Source organism: Xiphias gladius, chromosome 17 (genome assembly GCF_016859285.1).
Source record: "Xiphias gladius isolate SHS-SW01 ecotype Sanya breed wild chromosome 17, ASM1685928v1, whole genome shotgun sequence".
NCBI classification, from domain to species: domain Eukaryota; kingdom Metazoa; phylum Chordata; class Actinopteri; order Istiophoriformes; family Xiphiidae; genus Xiphias; species Xiphias gladius.
Genome location: NC_053416.1, coordinates 4,930,192 through 4,947,288, shown reverse-complemented (window position 1 = coordinate 4,947,288; position 17,097 = coordinate 4,930,192). Strand labels below are relative to the sequence as shown.

The following is a 17,097-nucleotide window of genomic DNA, read 5'->3' as shown; positions in this document are numbered from 1 at the left end:
GAGAGTTTGCTGCGTCAGTCCAGTCCTAGTGTGCGTGCATGCAAATCCTCTTGTTGTATCTTTAAACTGTACCAACCCCCCCCCCCCCAAAAAAAAGACAAGACAAGACAAGAAAGAAATGAGAGGGGGATTGTAGTTTTACTCATACATGAGAGAAGCATGAGCAGCAAGCCGACGGATGCATACGATGAGGTTTAAGCGGTATTTGCTGTAAAGTGCTGCCCGATGAGTCCGAATGAAAACGCGGCCGTCTTGCACTGGGGACCCCCCCCCTCTCTCTCCCCCTCTCTCTTTCTCTCTCTCCCTCTGCCCCCCTATCGCTCTCTCTCTCTGTCCCTCTCCCCCCTCTCTCGCTCCCTCCCTCTCTGTCTCTCTCTCTCTCTCTCCCCCGTCCCTCCCTCCCTCTCTCTCTCTGCCTCTCTGTCCCTCTCTCTCCCTCTCTCTCACTGCCCCCCCTCTCTCTCTCTCTCTCTTTCTCTCTCTCTCTCTCCCTCCCTCCCTCTCTCTCTCTCTCTCTCTCTCCCCCCCTCTCTCTCTCCCCATCCCTCCCTCTCTCTCTCTCTCCCCCTCTCTCTGCCCCCCCTCTCTCTGTCTCTGCCCCCCCCCGTCTCTCTTTCTCTCTCCTTCTCTCTCTCTCCTTCTCTCCCTCTCTCCCCTCTCTCCCCTCTCTCTCCTTCTCTCCCTCTCTCTCCTTCTCTCCCCTCTCTCTCTCTCCCCCCCCCTCTCTCTCTCTCTCCCCATCCCTCCCTCTATTTGCCCCCCCTCTCTCTGTCTCTGCCCCCCCTCTCCCTCCCTCTCTCTCTCTCTCTCTCTCTCCTTCTCTCCCCCCCTCTCCCTCTTTCTCTCCCCTCTCTCTCTCCCCTTCTCTCCCTCCCTCTCTCTCTCTCTCTGCCCCCCCCAGCGCGCGCCATCGGAGCAGGGTCTCGCAGACGGTGACACGTGCGGGCGCTCTTGACGAACGAACGGCCGGCGCCGGGCGAGCGGGCCCATCGCGGAAGACCCGGCGGCAGAGCCAGTTGGAAGGCTACGCGTTTTCTTCACTCGTCTAGTTCCCACATCCCTGCTGTGTTATATTCATAATAACCGTAATAGACCCTGTTGGTCAGATGCCGGATAAGGAAATACTGGACCACGAACTCAGAGGGATTGCCGTGACACACGCACGCTCACTTGCCAGTTTATTAGGCACACCTAGATAAAAAAAAAACAAAAAACCCCAACGCGGTATGGCACAGCAGGCCAGGCAACAGACCCTCCCCTCACGAGGATCGTTTTCACTGAATCTTGTTGGTTGTTGATTGATTTTTTTTAATGGTTTTTTGGAGCTGTTGCTGCTGGAAGTAGTTGAAGCACACCGTCTATACTGGGGGGGCTCCTAAGATTTTGTCCATCCATCCCATTTATGGGAATTAAGGAGCCCCCCTCAGTATAAACCCGGTGCAGTTCGACAGCATGAATGACCCTTAAAAATAAATCAACACAGTTGACTTGACACCCCTTTGCACTTGTTCTGGGTCCGGTTCTTTGGTTTTGTGTGTCCTTGTGGTCATTCTGCCTCTCTTTAAACTCGCGTGGCATCCCCCTTTTTGGTCAATTTGTGTCCAGTCGTACTAAGTTTGCGTCTCTTTGCATCTCTTTTTAGTTGTTCAGTCTATTTTACTGGTATTGTCTCTGTGGTCGCTTTAGATCTCTTTGTCTTACTTATTTTGTATCTCTTTGTGGTCATTTTACATATTTCAGTACTTGTTTTTTGTCTCTTTTTAGACTTTTGTGTCTCTATGGTTGTTTTGGCATCTCTTTGATTGCTTTGCACTGTTTCGCACTGTGTTTTCATTAGTTTATCTCTTTGTAGTGATTTGTTTAACTTTCCATAAAGAAATGTTTACAGTCTCTCTACTAAGGCTCTGGTCCGGCGGCCCCCTGACCCCCCGGGGGCCCGGGCACGGTAGGCCCGGTCAGTAATCCGTCCCGTATGCACAGCGCAGGCTGCAGCTGGAGGCAGTCACGGCGCTTGTGAAACCTGCAGGGGGCAGCAGTGGCACTCGGAACTGTGTAGCCGCCGCTGCGACTTTCCACGAAGAAGAAACGACTTGGACGATAGAAGGTGGAAAAAAAGCAGAGGAACTACTCCTGTTTACAACAACATAATGGAGCCAAAATGGCCAAATACCATCTGCAAGCGTGTTTTACTGACTGGATTTACGCTATGTGTTGTATTAGGTGAGTGTTGAGGCCCAACCAGGATTAAATTTCAATTTGGAAACGTTTGATTTTTAGGTCATTATTTTACTTAGGATATCAGGTTAGCTAGCTAGCGATGTTCTCTCGCATCTCATGTACGGGAGACACCTAACTACACCCCTAACCTCTGTCCACAATCCTACTAATTAATGTACTTTTTTTCACCTTCATAGCTACAGACGAGTTTCTTCTACCTTAAACATTGTTCTTCCCCGGGAACGTTAGCTAGACACACAATGATATGACGTTAGAGGTGATCTATTAAGGAGTAGCTAAATTGACTCAAATCTGAATAAGATTTGGTACAGAGTGGCGGCTGCCGCCCTTGGCTGTGCCGCTCTGTTGGAGAGGATGGTGGGACCAACCTTGAAAGTAGAGACGCTAACCAGCTGCTACATGTTAATATTTAGCTGAGATACTAATCACCGGGCGTGTTGGGTTTAGGCCGATTTGAAGAATATCTTCTACTCATACAGAAAATGTTTCCAAATTTGTGTCATCCTGCAGCTGCTTGGGACGGTAAACAAATCGACGTGTAAGTGCCAGGTTTTGCAGTAGGGGTTTCGTTAGGCGAGGGTCTACGGGAAATACGTGTCGCCCGGGGGATAGTCATTTATTAAGATGACCGGTTATCGGCAGGATAACACTATTTAGAGTAATTAACAGACCGGTGTGTCTTTATTATTAAGTAACAGCGACTGCATTTTGTTAACACACACTGGCTTTAAAACCGTGCCAACGCATCAGCTCTAGGTAGCCAGACTTCCTACCTTGACTATCTTAGCGTTCAAGACCAAAGGAAAACATCTAATTTCCTCGTTGGCTAACCTTTTCCTGACCCAGGCTGTAATGTAACCGTCTTATATAATTATGTATTCCGGTGATCAGAGTATCTGCACAATTGCAAGCATGTGATTTTGTCCAGAGTGAATCTTAAAATAACCAGATTTACTGTAATATCTTGGCTGTAAGCACAATAATCGCTTCGACTTTAACTTCGTGTTGCTGCTGCTAACACTAGCGTTTTTTGCTAATGGCTGGCTTTTTAAAAAAAAAAAAAAATTTTTTTTAAATATAGATTTTTTTGTAAATCACGCTAAGAGCATTTCTGGATCACTCAGCTACTGTAGAAGTAGCACTAGACTGAGGAGTTTTACCTGTAATTTAGGGACAAACTGGATATTAAAACCAGCAACAGCACGCATCTCTCATTAACAGGCCATTCCCAGACTAGATTGCTTTAATAGTGCAAATTTCTGCTTTTTTGAAATAAGTGGTAGCAATATCCTGAGTTTTGGAGAAGTGGACTGGACTGGTGGTTTCCTGCTTTGAATCTCAGGCTTTTAACTTCTGACAGGAGGAAATGGATGACAAACTCTTCCTCCTCTTTCATATTGTGAGTTTGTCTTCATGACTGGCTACTGTCATATCAGCTTCTTTTTCCGATAAATGCACAACATTTGCTGGAGTCTAAATCTCTGTCGCTGTTCACTGGACAAAGTTAGGTCTCAGAGGAAGGGGGCTATCTTATGCTCCTGTTGCATTTACATCCGGTCTGTTGGACCCTCTTGTTGTGGGAGCAGATGGGAAAATAAGGTGTCTGTGTTTGCTATGGTTGTGACTTGTCGAGCTGTGAGGTTTTTAGCCTGTGTACGTCAAGGCCTCATGGGACAGAAATATTAAATGAACAACGCTCTTAGATCGCTTTTCAAAAAACTAGTGTCCTTATCCAAACATATGAAGTGAGCTGCACTCTTCAGACTGTACCCAGGCTGGATCTTTAGTTATTAAAGTCGCTACAAACGTCAATGGGATTTTGAATGAGATTTTCTTACTTAAGCAACAAAACCCAGAAGTCCTGGTTTCACTTAGTCTCTCTATTACAAACCCCTGGCAGTGTTTTGATGTTTGATAAGCCTTAAACGCATTAATCTGTTTCTCAAACTGGACTCTCTGCATCATATTTCATGGTCTCAGCGGTCCCTTAACAACACACCCCCACCAACACAGCCCCCTGCACTGTTTTAATGCAGGGCTGTTATAATATGGTGAGGCTGTATTTACAGTTATGTTGCATTGAGATTCTGTTATAAGGTATTTCCCACAGTCTATCCCATCCCACTGGACCGTGGTGTATTAAAAATTGTAACTTATACCGGGAAACGTATTTTTTATTCCAGTCACAAAACCAACATCGGCGATCGACATATATGCCGACCCCGAAGTGATGATGCAGAACGGCACCACAGGAATCATTCGATGCACCTTCAAGTCCAATGAAGTGGTCAGCAGCTCCACCTCAGTTACCTGGAGCTTTCAGTCGAGTCAGCCCGACAATCAGTTCTCCAAAGGTCCGTACGTGGTAAGTCCTGGCCGGTCGCATCCGCTCTGGGAAGATTTCCCACAGCTCCAGGATGTTTTCCTGCGATTGTTTTATCTGCACTGACATGTGAAGAAAGGCCTCAGCTGTTCCTCGGGGTTTAAGCTCGTTGTGATGACATGGTTTCAGTATACACTTTTCACTCAGTTTCATTTTTGAAACAATCTCACTGCCAGACATTTATTAATGCACTATATTAGATGCAATTTTATTGACACTTTCAGCCGTCTCAACTTTACTTTCTTTTATTTGTGTTGTTTTTATGCATATTCCATTCCACCTCGTGTGACTATAACTGTATTTGTCATGTTTCGCTTTCAGGTATTTATTTTGTTGCTCTATCCTCTATCCTCCTCTATGATGCTTTTTAGTATTCCTGTTTATTACTTATCCTTGTAGCAGACTGACGACACAAAGCACTGGTGATTATCACAGATGTCGTTTTCAAACAATTAAGATGTACTGTCAAGTGCTCAAACTGTCTTAGCTTCAGTGACGATAAATAATTGCACATATGATTGTGAATCGGAGACAATGAAGTGCCAGAAAAGATGAGAATTACTGTACACATATAATATTTAATATACAGGATTAATAGGTGATCTAAAAGAGTCACGTTAAACTGAGCTTCACATCACATTTAAGGAATTTTTCCATTTTGTCCGACTTGGAGCAAAACGTAAACAGTCTGTCCGAGAGAGCAAAGGCGGATGGGTTGAATCCATAAAGTTTGTTGGGCGGGGAGCACTGTGGATTGTGTCCCATCCACAATACCTACTCCTTTGTATTTACAGATCAGTCAAGCTTAGCAGGGGCCTGCCCCTCCGCTGTGATCTCCCGCAAACATAATGACAAAGCCGTAAGGTTTTTAATTTGCAGAGTAGTCACGCCAAAACACACACACGGACAGTCGACACTTCGAGTATGTCAACTCTAAGCCGGTTAAATTTGTAAACTCATCTTTTTTTTCCTCCGTTTCCGTCCCTCCATCTGGACTAAGGCAGCGGTTTTCTACCCCAAAAACTAAACTTTTCCAAAGGTTTCAGTGTGTTCAGGGAAAACTGATATTTTGCAAAAAAACGATGACGGCAGCTGCCCACTGAGGGACGGAGACTGTGTGGCAGTAATGTCAAGGAGGACTTTCGCGTACCTCGAACTGTCTCTGTGTCAGACCACACCACAATTCTAAAATAAGTGTGTAAGCACCGCAGAGCAGCAGCTAAGGAATAACTGCTGGTTAACAGGTAGTATTTACGAGACTGCAGTGATTTTAAGTCACTGTTTCAGTTTCGGTTGCCTGAAAACTATGTAAATGAGAACGACTATACTGTGAATTCAGCTGTATCAGAACTCGGTATAGGTGACTACAGAGAGCAGGGGGAGACTGAACGGAGGTGCAACGAACTGTGACTCTGCAAAGTAACGGTAACCAACTGTCACTGTGGCCTACCCGGACTCAGTCGGCGGTGTGTCATTGAAGTTAAGAAGACAACTTTGTGTCTCCAACTTTTTCTGCGATCAAGCGTTTTGAGTGACGACATAGCCGATCGTACAGCACAGCTGTGGCCATTAATCTCGATTTGTGTTGATTTTTGTCAGACAAAGTCACGACCGTGAAATAATGATTTGGTCAGCAGGGTTGCGCCTGTCTTCCTCCTTACCAGATGTTGGCTGTCATGCATAGTTTTGTTGTTTTGCCAGCCGAACAGCTGGCAAAGAAGAGGAGCTTTAGGCGTTTTTACGTCGTTAAGGTGTGTCACTGTGGATCGAGGTCTTTACAGAAACGAGCTGGAAATGCTAGAGTGGATGCAAAATCGTTTTCACACAAAAATAGAATTTTAAAATCAACGTTTTAGTCTCCTGGACCTCCTGGTGGAAGGGCGAACTCCTGTTTTGTTGCTACTGCTGTGGACTGGCAGCTTTGGACTTTTTCCTGGAGTTCTGGGTTCGACTCCACTGCCTTTCTTTCTGTTACTTGCTGCAGTGGTATTAGTTGTCTTGTGTGCATTCTCTGTTTTTCTTTAATTGTATTAAAAAAAAAAAAAACATTCCCAAAGTAAGAAAAAATTTTTTAAAGGGAGCTTTTTAGACGGCGTAATGTGGACGTAGTCTCAGTCAAGCTAAACCGATGCTGGCAGGATCTGAAAACAGGATACGTGGTAGCTCCATATGATATCAGGCACGTGCATAACACTCATAATATTTTCACTGTTACTGTCATGTGAAAGTGATAGCGGACTGCATCGCTGAGTAAAGTTATCCTCAGACTGTGAGGAAAAAAAATGATGACAATACAAATAACACTGCCTCTAGAGTTCTGTTAACACAGCTGACACTGCTCTAAGTAACAAGGCCGCGGCCTCACAAACACTCTGGCTTCCGCCTCCCCGTGTGAACCGGAGCCAGATTAGTGTTGAGGACACTTGAATCAAATTGTTTTTATTTTTAACCGCGGCACCCTCAGCTCACTTGCAGAGCCAACGGTAGGCGTGAGCGAATGCTGCGTAGAGCAGCGTTATTCTCATGGTCCCGGTGTTGTTCATGCCGGCTCACTGTCACACTGTCGTGGCTTATTGAGACACTTCAGTAAAATGGAGCCATTGTTGATGTTATTAGTAACATCCGACAAGTCAAAAGTTCTCCCATGAGAAAAGGTCCACAAAGCCAGAATCGGATTGATTTGACTGTGCAAATCTAACAGAGTTTTAGCATTGACTGTGAAACTAAAATTATAAATAAATTATAATAATGTAATAAATTGGGCTGAAGTTAAACATTATTATTGATCACGATCAATTAATCTACCGATTATTTTCTCAATGAATTGATTGATCTTTGGTCTTAAAATGTCAGAAAATCGTGAGACACGGCAGTTATAATTTCCCACAGCCCAAGGTGATGTAATCACATAGTTTGTTATATTCGACCAAATGTCCAAAACCCAAAGATATTCAGTTCACTATCATATACAACAATAAAATGATCAAATCTTCACATCTGAGGAGCTGGAACCAGGGGACTGGTTTGGCATTTTTTGCTTGAAAAATCATCAGAAACAACTTGTTGATTAACGGAATAGTTGTTGATTAATTTTCTGTCGATTGACTAATCGTTGCAGCTTTAATAATTAATGTAGTAAATTATCATGATAGAATACCTTATAATAAAAGGTCACTACAAATATTTGTTCTGGTCCAGACCACTGGACACTGTCTACCACAGTAACATTTGATCAATTACACGAGACAGCTATTGCACTCACCGCTGTGAGTTTTATGAAAAGCTTGGCTGTGCGGCAGTGGCATCCAGAAGGCATCGGCATACCTGCGCCTTCATTTATGAGGCCCAGGTATCTGAGCTGACGAGATACTTAACATCCTCGGCCGAGCTCAGAGCTAAAAACCGTGACGCCAGATCACAGGGTAGGTTGACTTGAAAAGTTTCAGGTACCAACCCTGAACTGGGGAAGACTGGTTTCCGGTACTTTGCACCTCACTTCCGGAGTGAGCTTCAGCACACTTTACAAGTTAGAAACACTCAGTCCTCTGAGAGACTTTAAAGCTTTCCTATCTTACATTTCTAATAATATTTGTTACCGTTTTAATTTGTGTGTGTGTGTGTGTGTGTGTGTGTGTGTGTGTGTGTGTGTGTGTGTGTGTGTGTGTGTGTGTGTGCGTGTATGATGGTTGTTTTGTGTGAATCAATTTTATTGTTGTGATCTTGTGTGTATGTAGTTTGAACTGAGGCCTTTCTTGCAGCAGAGATTCTGATTTCAGTGAGATTTCCTGGTTAGATAAAGCTTAGCTAACTAGCTCACTAATATTTGTTAGACAAATGGTGAATTGTCTCGACTAATTGATAGGTGTGAGTTTTTGTTTCCGTTTTGAGTTTCATTTTCGACTTGTAGATGGGTTTCCAGTATACGAGGTTTAACCCGATGTTCCTTCCCGTTGTAGATTTTCTATTTAACCAGTGGGAGAGAATTCCAGGGACCACTTGAGTTCAAAGACAGAGTGCAGTTTATTGGAGACATCAACAAGAGGGACGTGTCAATACAGCTGAGTCCGGCTCAGTTCAGCGACAACGGTACCTACTTCTGCGACGTGAGGAACCCGCCAGACATAACTGGAACACCGGCTCGAACAGAGCTCAGGGTCGTCGTGAAAGGTGAATGCTCAGATTTCTTTTCAAATTGATGCGCTGAAACCAACCGAATGCGGAATTCATTGAAACAAATTTAAATTGTTTTTCAGTTGAAGTTTGAGACTGTGTTTTAAGAAACAGAGGAATACAAAGATGCTTTTTTAAATGTTCCTGCTTCTTGGTACCATTTGAGCAGGATTTTGGCCTTTACCAGACTCTTGTCAGATGTGTTCACCTACTCACTCACACACACACACACACACACGCATGCATGCTGTGTGGACGTTGTGAGAAAACAGTGTGTGGAGTAGTCTGAGTCTGCAGTCTGCCTCACTGTGCTGAATCTTTTCTGTTTCCAGGCAAAGAGGGAACTTTTCCCTGTTAATGTGGCTTTTTTTCCCCGAGGTTTACAATTTTGTAACTATAATCAAATGTAACTGACTGGATCGGGGCCATTTTGGACACAGTAGGTGGGTTGCAACACCTAATGAAAACCAGGAGCAAGACATGGTTTATCTTAAAATGCTGCTGCACCACACTTTAAATCTACTTGTAAACCAAAAAGTATTACCTTTAAAACTTCTCTAAATCTCAGTTTAGTCATCTCTAAATCTAGTTAATCAGTCATGTAAAACAAAAGACCTGCAACTAGAAGTTAACTGTGAAAGGCTGCAGAATAGGATAGAAATCAGCTGGGTTGGGACACCGTGAATTTGTGATGCCGGGGTATCTGCAGGTCTTGAAATGTCTTGAAAAAACTGAATTCAGCTCCCTCAAAAAAGACCCTAAAGGGTATTAAAAGCTTTAAAATTAAATTAAGAACCCCCCCCCCCACAAAAAAATACTAGATCCATCATCATTAGCTGAGCATAAAAGTGTTGTATTTACCTACAGTTTATTATGGCCACATTAGTTTTGAACAGCAAAAAAACCCCCGAAACATCTATGTCACAGGTGTCCGGCTATTAAAAGTTAATACACACCTTCCAGCCAAGGACAAGGTAAACTTCTCTGCTCCTCACACACCCGGCAGTATAATAGCACCGTGAGACCGGGTATACCCGAAATATAAAAGCCGTTCCAACTCTGAGAAGTCACACAGGTACATTCTTGTAACGGGTTTTCAGTTACATGAAGCTCACGCGTGCATGTGACGACTTGTTATCTTTTGGCTCATCAGTGGTTGCTCCACCCTCTGGAGGAGAGTTTGCTCTTTGTCAGCCATTTGTGTCTAGAAAGCAGTACAGTACCAAAGTAGAACACGTTTGTGTATTTATCAAAATGTGGTTGTTGGTTTTTTTTTTTTTTTTTTCCTAGCTCTAACTATATAACTTCCTCGGTATTTTTCCTAAACACACAGACCTTTTGTTTGCTGGCAGATAGCCTGGTATAAGTGAAACTCCCAGCTGGGGATTGAAACTGGAAGTCAAAACCCCCCTGGACAGTATCTGCTACACTACAGTACAGCAGTAGTGTTCCTATTGTTTGAACAATGAATGAATGAATGTTGTCGCTTCTGTGTTTGTTGTGTCCAGAATCGCTGCCTCAGAGCAACACTACCCTTATAGTTGGAGCAGTTTGTGGCGCGTTAGTTCTGCTCATCCTCATTGCTGTAGGTGCCTGCGTTGTCATGAGGGTGCTGCACAACCGCCATGATTATGAAGGGTGAGTGCCTTCTTACTTGTTTCCACTATGGCCGATATCTCACATTACCACCGCTACAGCAATACAACGGCAGACCCGGCTTCCGAAAAAAAAAAATAAGGAGTGGGATTCAGAAAGAAATTTGAGGCTCACAAGAAAATTGTTACCTTGAGCCTCCTGTTGAGCATTTCTAAGCAGTATATGAACATTTAATACATGGTCTATAACACTCTATAATGTAGTTGTGAGCAGATACAAGTCTTTATGAATGTGTTTGTCAGCGACTCCTGTGGACACCCGTTGAGTGGATGTTGGAGTATAAACAGATAATAAATGACAAGACACAGTTATATTAATATAAAACATCTTTACATGAAAAGCTATAATCGTTGACAACCTCTGTACATAAATAAACACTTAAGAATGTCCTTATATCTGCGTACAACTACGATATAGTGCATTATAAGCCATTTATTTAATGTTTGTACACTGCTTATAAATGCCTAATAGGAGAGTTAAAGTAATGTGTTACCAGAACAAGTATATATATATATATATATATATATATATTTTATTTTTAGTGCCAGTTTTTATTGTCAATTTAATGTAATATTTGTTACACTGTTGTATAAAAAGTTGTAGGTAAAGCAATTTGAATGGATGAATTAAAAGGAAAAGTTCACTGCAGTCACACAACCTGATAGTTGCCAGCAACGTGTGTAAAGTTAATGCTCAAAGAGCCACGTGGTCATTGTAAAAATAACACACACTAACTAGTCTTAATTAGAGGAATTAAAGTGTTATTTTACAAGCAGGGAAAACCAAGATGAGTAACACTTAAAAAATTGTATTTTCCTGAATGATGAATGTTGAATTACAAAGGTGATGAGGATGCTACATCACAGAGCCCTGCTGTTGTCTAAAAAAATTCAGCTCTCAGCAAGTGAATCTCGTATAGAAGAGATGTTTGCTGTTATTGGAATTGTTGAAATGCAAGGTAAGTTCCACGGATGGGTTCTGTGATTGAGGAAACCTGCTCAATCCCAGAATCACCCCCCCCCCCAGTAATCTTTCTTTCTCTCCTTCAGAGATGTAATCATCGAACCGTAACACCTCACTAACGCTTTCTGCATGGGAGCAGGGTTCACAGTCTCCGTGTTTACCTTTGGACAAAAACTGTGCATTTTGCACTGTTTGGATGACCTGGTGTTGTTACTAATTAATAACATCTTTGTTTAAAACATTGTCAGAAACTAGACTTAGTTTTCCCGTCTATGCTTGAGGTAGTTTGACCATGTCTACCTAACATGCTCCTGCCACTCCATTCATTCTCAATGAGAAAACAACATACTGAACCATAAGTACGAGAGCTGCCATTGATGTTGAAATTAGCATCAAGGCGCTGCAGGCTTCTGCTTGGCTGGTGGATGGTTTGAGCCTGTCAGCTGAAGAACCAGCGATCTTTGGGGTTGCTCTTTGCACTGGTGCCAGTCACATTCCTCCATGACAGTGTGTAAACACAACTAATTTCACAGCAACGCTTTCTATTAACATCCTCAGTTAGCTTGTTGTCAGCATGTTGTCTCATCATTGTCCATCGTATTTTGCCTCCAGCACCCAAAACTATGCACCGTCTTCCTCGTCTGTCTCTGTCAAGCTATCCTACCTCCATCAGCAGCTTTTTTTTTTTTTTTTTTGATGAAACATGTTTAGTAAACAAAAATGGTTCATGGTGTTTTGTTGACGGTGTTCAGTTACCTTGAAATGACAGGAAAAAACAGCCACAGCTCATAATTAAGCTCATATAGCCAAAGTTGAGTTTGTCAGGTAAACAGCCTCTCTAACTGTACATACATTTATATATAGAGGTGCACTGATAACCCGTTTTTTTAAAACAGTCCAAGGACTGAATAATTTAATGGACGGACTGATGCAGTTATCAATCCAAGTACAAATCAATTAACAGCAGCGCTGCAGCTAACGATTACGCCGCGCTCCACGCGGCCATACGCCATGATTTGCGTAGGGTAGACTCATGAACAGAGATGATACCCAGCTCCAATGATTCCTTTGAGCCTTTAGCCGTCGCCCTGGGCTTCTTTTTTACCTCACTGAGCGTCTGCGTTTTGCTTTTGGAGTCATCTTAGCCCGGGCGACCGCTTCTAGGGAGAGTAGCCACAGAACTAAATCCTCTCCATTTATAGACTGTTTGTCCGACTGTGGACTGATCAATATCTAAAATCTTTGACCCTTTCCGACTTTATGAAAATCAGAAATTCTTGATCATAAGTCTTCTGAGATCTCTCTTTTGCGAGGCATTGTCCCATTGACTGGACTCCAGGTTTATTGATTCCTGACTCCAGTTAGCTTTGTTATTCGTCATTACCATTAAAGTACTTTTTCCGACCTTCACTGTAAATGTTTTAAAGATGTATTCAATATATATTTACAAGAATGATTCAATGATTTGTTTATTAGTTAAAATAGATTGTGTTTGTTGATAATTGTAACTTAGATGAAGATCTGACAACATTTTAAGACAAATTTATATATAAATGCAGGTAATTCCTAAAGGTTCACGTACTTTTTTTTGCTAATGTAAGGCTGTCTCAAATAAAGGCCTGGTTCTCTATGCCGCTGAGGTAAACGAAGCCCCCAGCCATTTTTGAGGATTTACGTTAGCTCCATTTTAAAATTTGAGACCAAGTACTTGGAAGCTGCATCAGCTCCAGTTGGATAGTACTTTAAATCCCGCTGGTGCGACTCTAGTCTCCTCCCAGGGTGTGTCACTGCTTTCATTATCTCTGTCAAACCACTGGGAGCTGCCATTCACTTTGTTTGCTTCCAGTGTTTCATGTGCTCATCTCTCATTGTTTTATTTTTGTCTTGTTTCCCATTATTTGTGTTGACTGTGCACCAATGATTGCTCGACACGATGGCAAACCTTAACCTAAACTAGATGCACGTCCTTCGAAAGCGTGGGCTCTCAGGCTCCGCAGCCACGCAAGAAGGTGGAGTCTGGTCTGGAGGGCTCCAAGTGTACCATTCCCTTGGGTCCACTACAGGTAGGAGCTGGGGGACCGAGAAATCCGCTGGCTGCCACCATTTTACTGGGAAAGTGTTGCATTTATGTGGCCTTGTTGTTTATCCGAATGCACCTGAAACATACGGCTTTATCCCTGTCCACTGATACAATGTAATAAACAGTGCTTGGTTCAGATCAGTCGTAACAACCTTAATTTAAGCAAAATACGTAGTTACTGAAACCTACATTACACGGTGCTTTATTGAAAAGTAAAAAGCAGCATTCAGTTGTGAAAATAAAAGGAGACGTAGGACAGTAAAATGATATGAAAGTACCAGGAATGAGGACCGGGAGAGAAATATAACAGAAAAACAAACAACAGGAATACAAGACACATACAGTACTGCAGAAACATTTTAAGCACTTTTGAAAAAGTGATGTAATTTTTTGGATGCTTTCAAAAAAAACAAACTGTCATTTAAATGTTTTCATTTATTTATCAATTAACTTTTTAAAAAGTGCATTAAACAGAAAAGACCTAAATCGAATCAAATATTTGGTTTTATCACCCTTTGGCTTTAAAACAGCACAGATTCTCCTTGGCACAATTACGTACAGTTTCTCAAGGTATTTGGCTGGTAGGTTGTTCCAAGCATCTTGGAGATCTTGCCTCAGTTCTTCCTTGGATTTAGTAATCCCAGGCTGACTCCGTGGTATTGGGATCGGGGCTCTGCGGGGGCCCAGACCATCTGTTTCAGGCCTTGTCTTCCTGTCTCTGAAGATTGGTCTTTATGACTCTGGCTGTATGTTTGGGCCCGTTGTCCCGCTGCAGAAAGAATTTAGGACCAAACAGACATCTCCCTGATAGTATTGCACGGTGGATAAGAATCTGAACATACACAGTCTTGATCTCGTGTTGCACAAGGTGTGAGTGTTTTTTTTTTTGTTTTGTTTGTTTTTCCGTGGCAAAAGACAAGGTATATTAGAGGACAGGTTGACATTTTGTTTTTTTTAAATGTGTTTTACATCAACAGTCTGGTGCCCATATTAACATTGAAACAAGTTTCGCCTGCTGCAACCAGTTTTCTTGTTCATGCTTGCCGTTAAAAGATGTCCATCCACAACGCAGCAAGGAAGCACTGTGTACAGGGAAACACAAAGAGGAACTTCTATTCTAAAAAGACTATAACTTTGGCCGATATCCACTTGATTTGATTAACTTTGGAATGTATTTTTGCACCGAAAGAGGGCTGTGGATTTTGGGCTCCATATCTTACATTGGAAGCACATTAGGAAGGGATCTTTTAAAGGCCAGTATGAATAGGAAGGAATGATTACCAGAAGGTTTTTTTTATTTTTTTTATTTATATTTACATAGCTGTTGTTTTAAGACACAGTTGAAAACTGTTTGAACCCGTCCTTTAAAGGTGACATTAAATGGCATCATTGATTCTGTGATGTAAAGTATTTTAAAACAGGCTGCAGGGGCAGGACATGAGACAGTGAGGGATCAGCATACTATACTATATTAGTGAAGATGACGAGGAGGGACAAAAAAGTCAGGATTTTTGAGAAATGTGATGACTTTATTGGCTGGACTGCTGCGTTACAAACTTGTGCATCATGAATTCACCACTGAAGATACACTGTTATACAGGAAGTTCATGTTCAAATCTGCCTGTAAAACCTCTATTTTATGCTGCTTCTGTAGCTGTACATTCAGAGTCATAAACTCAAAATAATCGCTAATTTTCTTTTACTCAAGTTGAAACGCATTCAACTCGAGTTGACGTGTCTTTGTCTGAGTGTATGGCGCCATCTGTTTGTCTCCGTTCGCGATGCATTGAGAAGTGGAACTGAACAGAGGCATTCGCCACATTTTCTTTAGAAATGAGGTTTGTGGTCAAGTAAAAAGCCATAAAGCTAAAAGTTGTGAAACCAAAATCACTGTGTGTGCACATTTTATATCTAAGGAGGAACAACTAGGGAATTTGCTTCTATTACTGTTTTGAAACACTGAGCCCTGTATAATCAGAGCATTAGGCATTTGTTGTTGTTTTTTTGTTATAACAAAAAACAATTATAAACAATTATAGTATTAGTCACAAATAAACAAATAAAAGAACAGCCCCCACCAGTGAGCACAAGTATTTTACAATATGTTAGGAATGAACATTTAGATGTGCAAATATTCTATAAAGATGAGTGCATCCCTTTATCAATGAAAATACCATATTCTCTCGGTGAAAATTCTGTAATGTCAAAATGAAACTTCAGTTGTATCAAAATTTGCTTTTTAGCAAAAAGAGAGCAGCCACTAATGATTATATTCATTACCAATTCATCTTTAGATTATTTTCTTAAATTATTCAGTAATCATTTTGTCTATAAGGGGTAAGAAAACAGTGAAAAATACAAATTGTAATTTTCCCGGACGTCAAGATGACGTCTTCCGATTGCTTGTTTTTTTTCTGACCGACAACTCAAACCCTCAAAATATTCAATTTACCATCATATATGACACAGAAAAACATTGAATCGTCTCATTTCATTAGCTGAAACCAGCTTAAAAAAAAGTTTATTGATAATTATAACGAAGTTCATTTATATAGCACTTAGAAGAATCAGTGATTACTATGTGCTTTACAAAGGACAAAGTGAAAACTGTGAAATTTTTGTAGATTAAATGGTTAAAGAACAAAGGACAAAATAAAATACCATATACACATATACATGTACACAAACATTCCCACATATTGTATAAAAACAGTCAATCATCAAAATATTTGCCCATTAATTTTCTGCACTCGTCTAATCGATTAACAAACTGATTGCTACTTTTCACAATCACCTGTGTGCACGAGAAGGTGTTTTTTTGCTGTTACATGTCAGAGTCAGGTCTCTGTCTCTATTAGAAACTCTTTCCTTACATAAAATTGCACACATCTGCCATTCAGAAGTGCTACTGGAAAAACACCAAAAATATATAACTTATCAGCAAACCTTTAACCATGAGTTCAGAAATTTTGTACCAGGGTAAAAACCAAAGCTCCTCTACATATATTAAGGTTATTGCATCTTGCTCTGATTCATTAGTATATATTTGTGTCTTTTACTGACTTCATTTCTTTTCCCCTCTGCCTTTTTTTTTTTCTTATTGTGTTCCAGGGCCCGGTGATATACGCCCAGTTGGATCACTCAGGCAGCAAAAACTCGTTCCATAAGATGGAGCCAGTGGTCTATGCTGACATTCGTAAAAACTGAAGAGGAACTGGGGACCAAAAAAAAAAAAAAAAACAAAAAAAAAAAAAACACCAACAAAACACAAAAAAAAAAAAAAAAAACAGTGAAGTATCAGACCTCTCTATCAGCTGCTCTTGGGAAGGGTGGGATTATTTCAACAGGGACATAATCGGTGCAGTTTTTTTTTTTTTTTTTTTTAATTCTTCTCCTCTGAAAGCATGATGCTGTTACAAGATAAAGTAATTTCTCCATGTGCTTTATTGCAAAGACAAAAAAAAAAAAAAAAAAAGCAAAGAGTCCAACAAAAGCGTCCAACATAGTGAACACTACATCAAATTGTTCTCCAACACAGTGAGAAATAAGAATGCCTTCATAGATATCAATTCACATGTAAAAAATATTTAATTTTAATTATTGTAGC

General features: G+C 41.4%; 1 protein-coding gene across 2 annotated transcripts; it reads left to right on the top strand.

Moving 5' to 3' along the window:
• Window positions 1-2,100: 2,100 nt before the first annotated feature.
• mpzl1l (myelin protein zero-like 1 like) lies at window positions 2,101-16,739 on the top strand. Of its 2 annotated transcripts, XM_040149726.1 has the most exons (6): window positions 2,101-2,220; window positions 4,422-4,603; window positions 8,578-8,788; window positions 10,300-10,429; window positions 13,368-13,473; window positions 16,602-16,739. In XM_040149726.1, the coding sequence occupies exons 1-6, from the start codon at window positions 2,148-2,150 to the stop codon at window positions 16,695-16,697; spliced, it is 798 nt and encodes a 265-aa protein (XP_040005660.1). In that variant the 5' UTR covers window positions 2,101-2,147; the 3' UTR covers window positions 16,698-16,739. The 2 variants fall into 2 exon arrangements, with proteins under 2 accessions (XP_040005660.1, XP_040005659.1); XM_040149725.1 differs by lacking the exon at window positions 16,602-16,739 and having other exon boundaries at window positions 13,368-13,814.
• The last annotated feature ends 358 nt before the right edge of the window (window positions 16,740-17,097 follow it).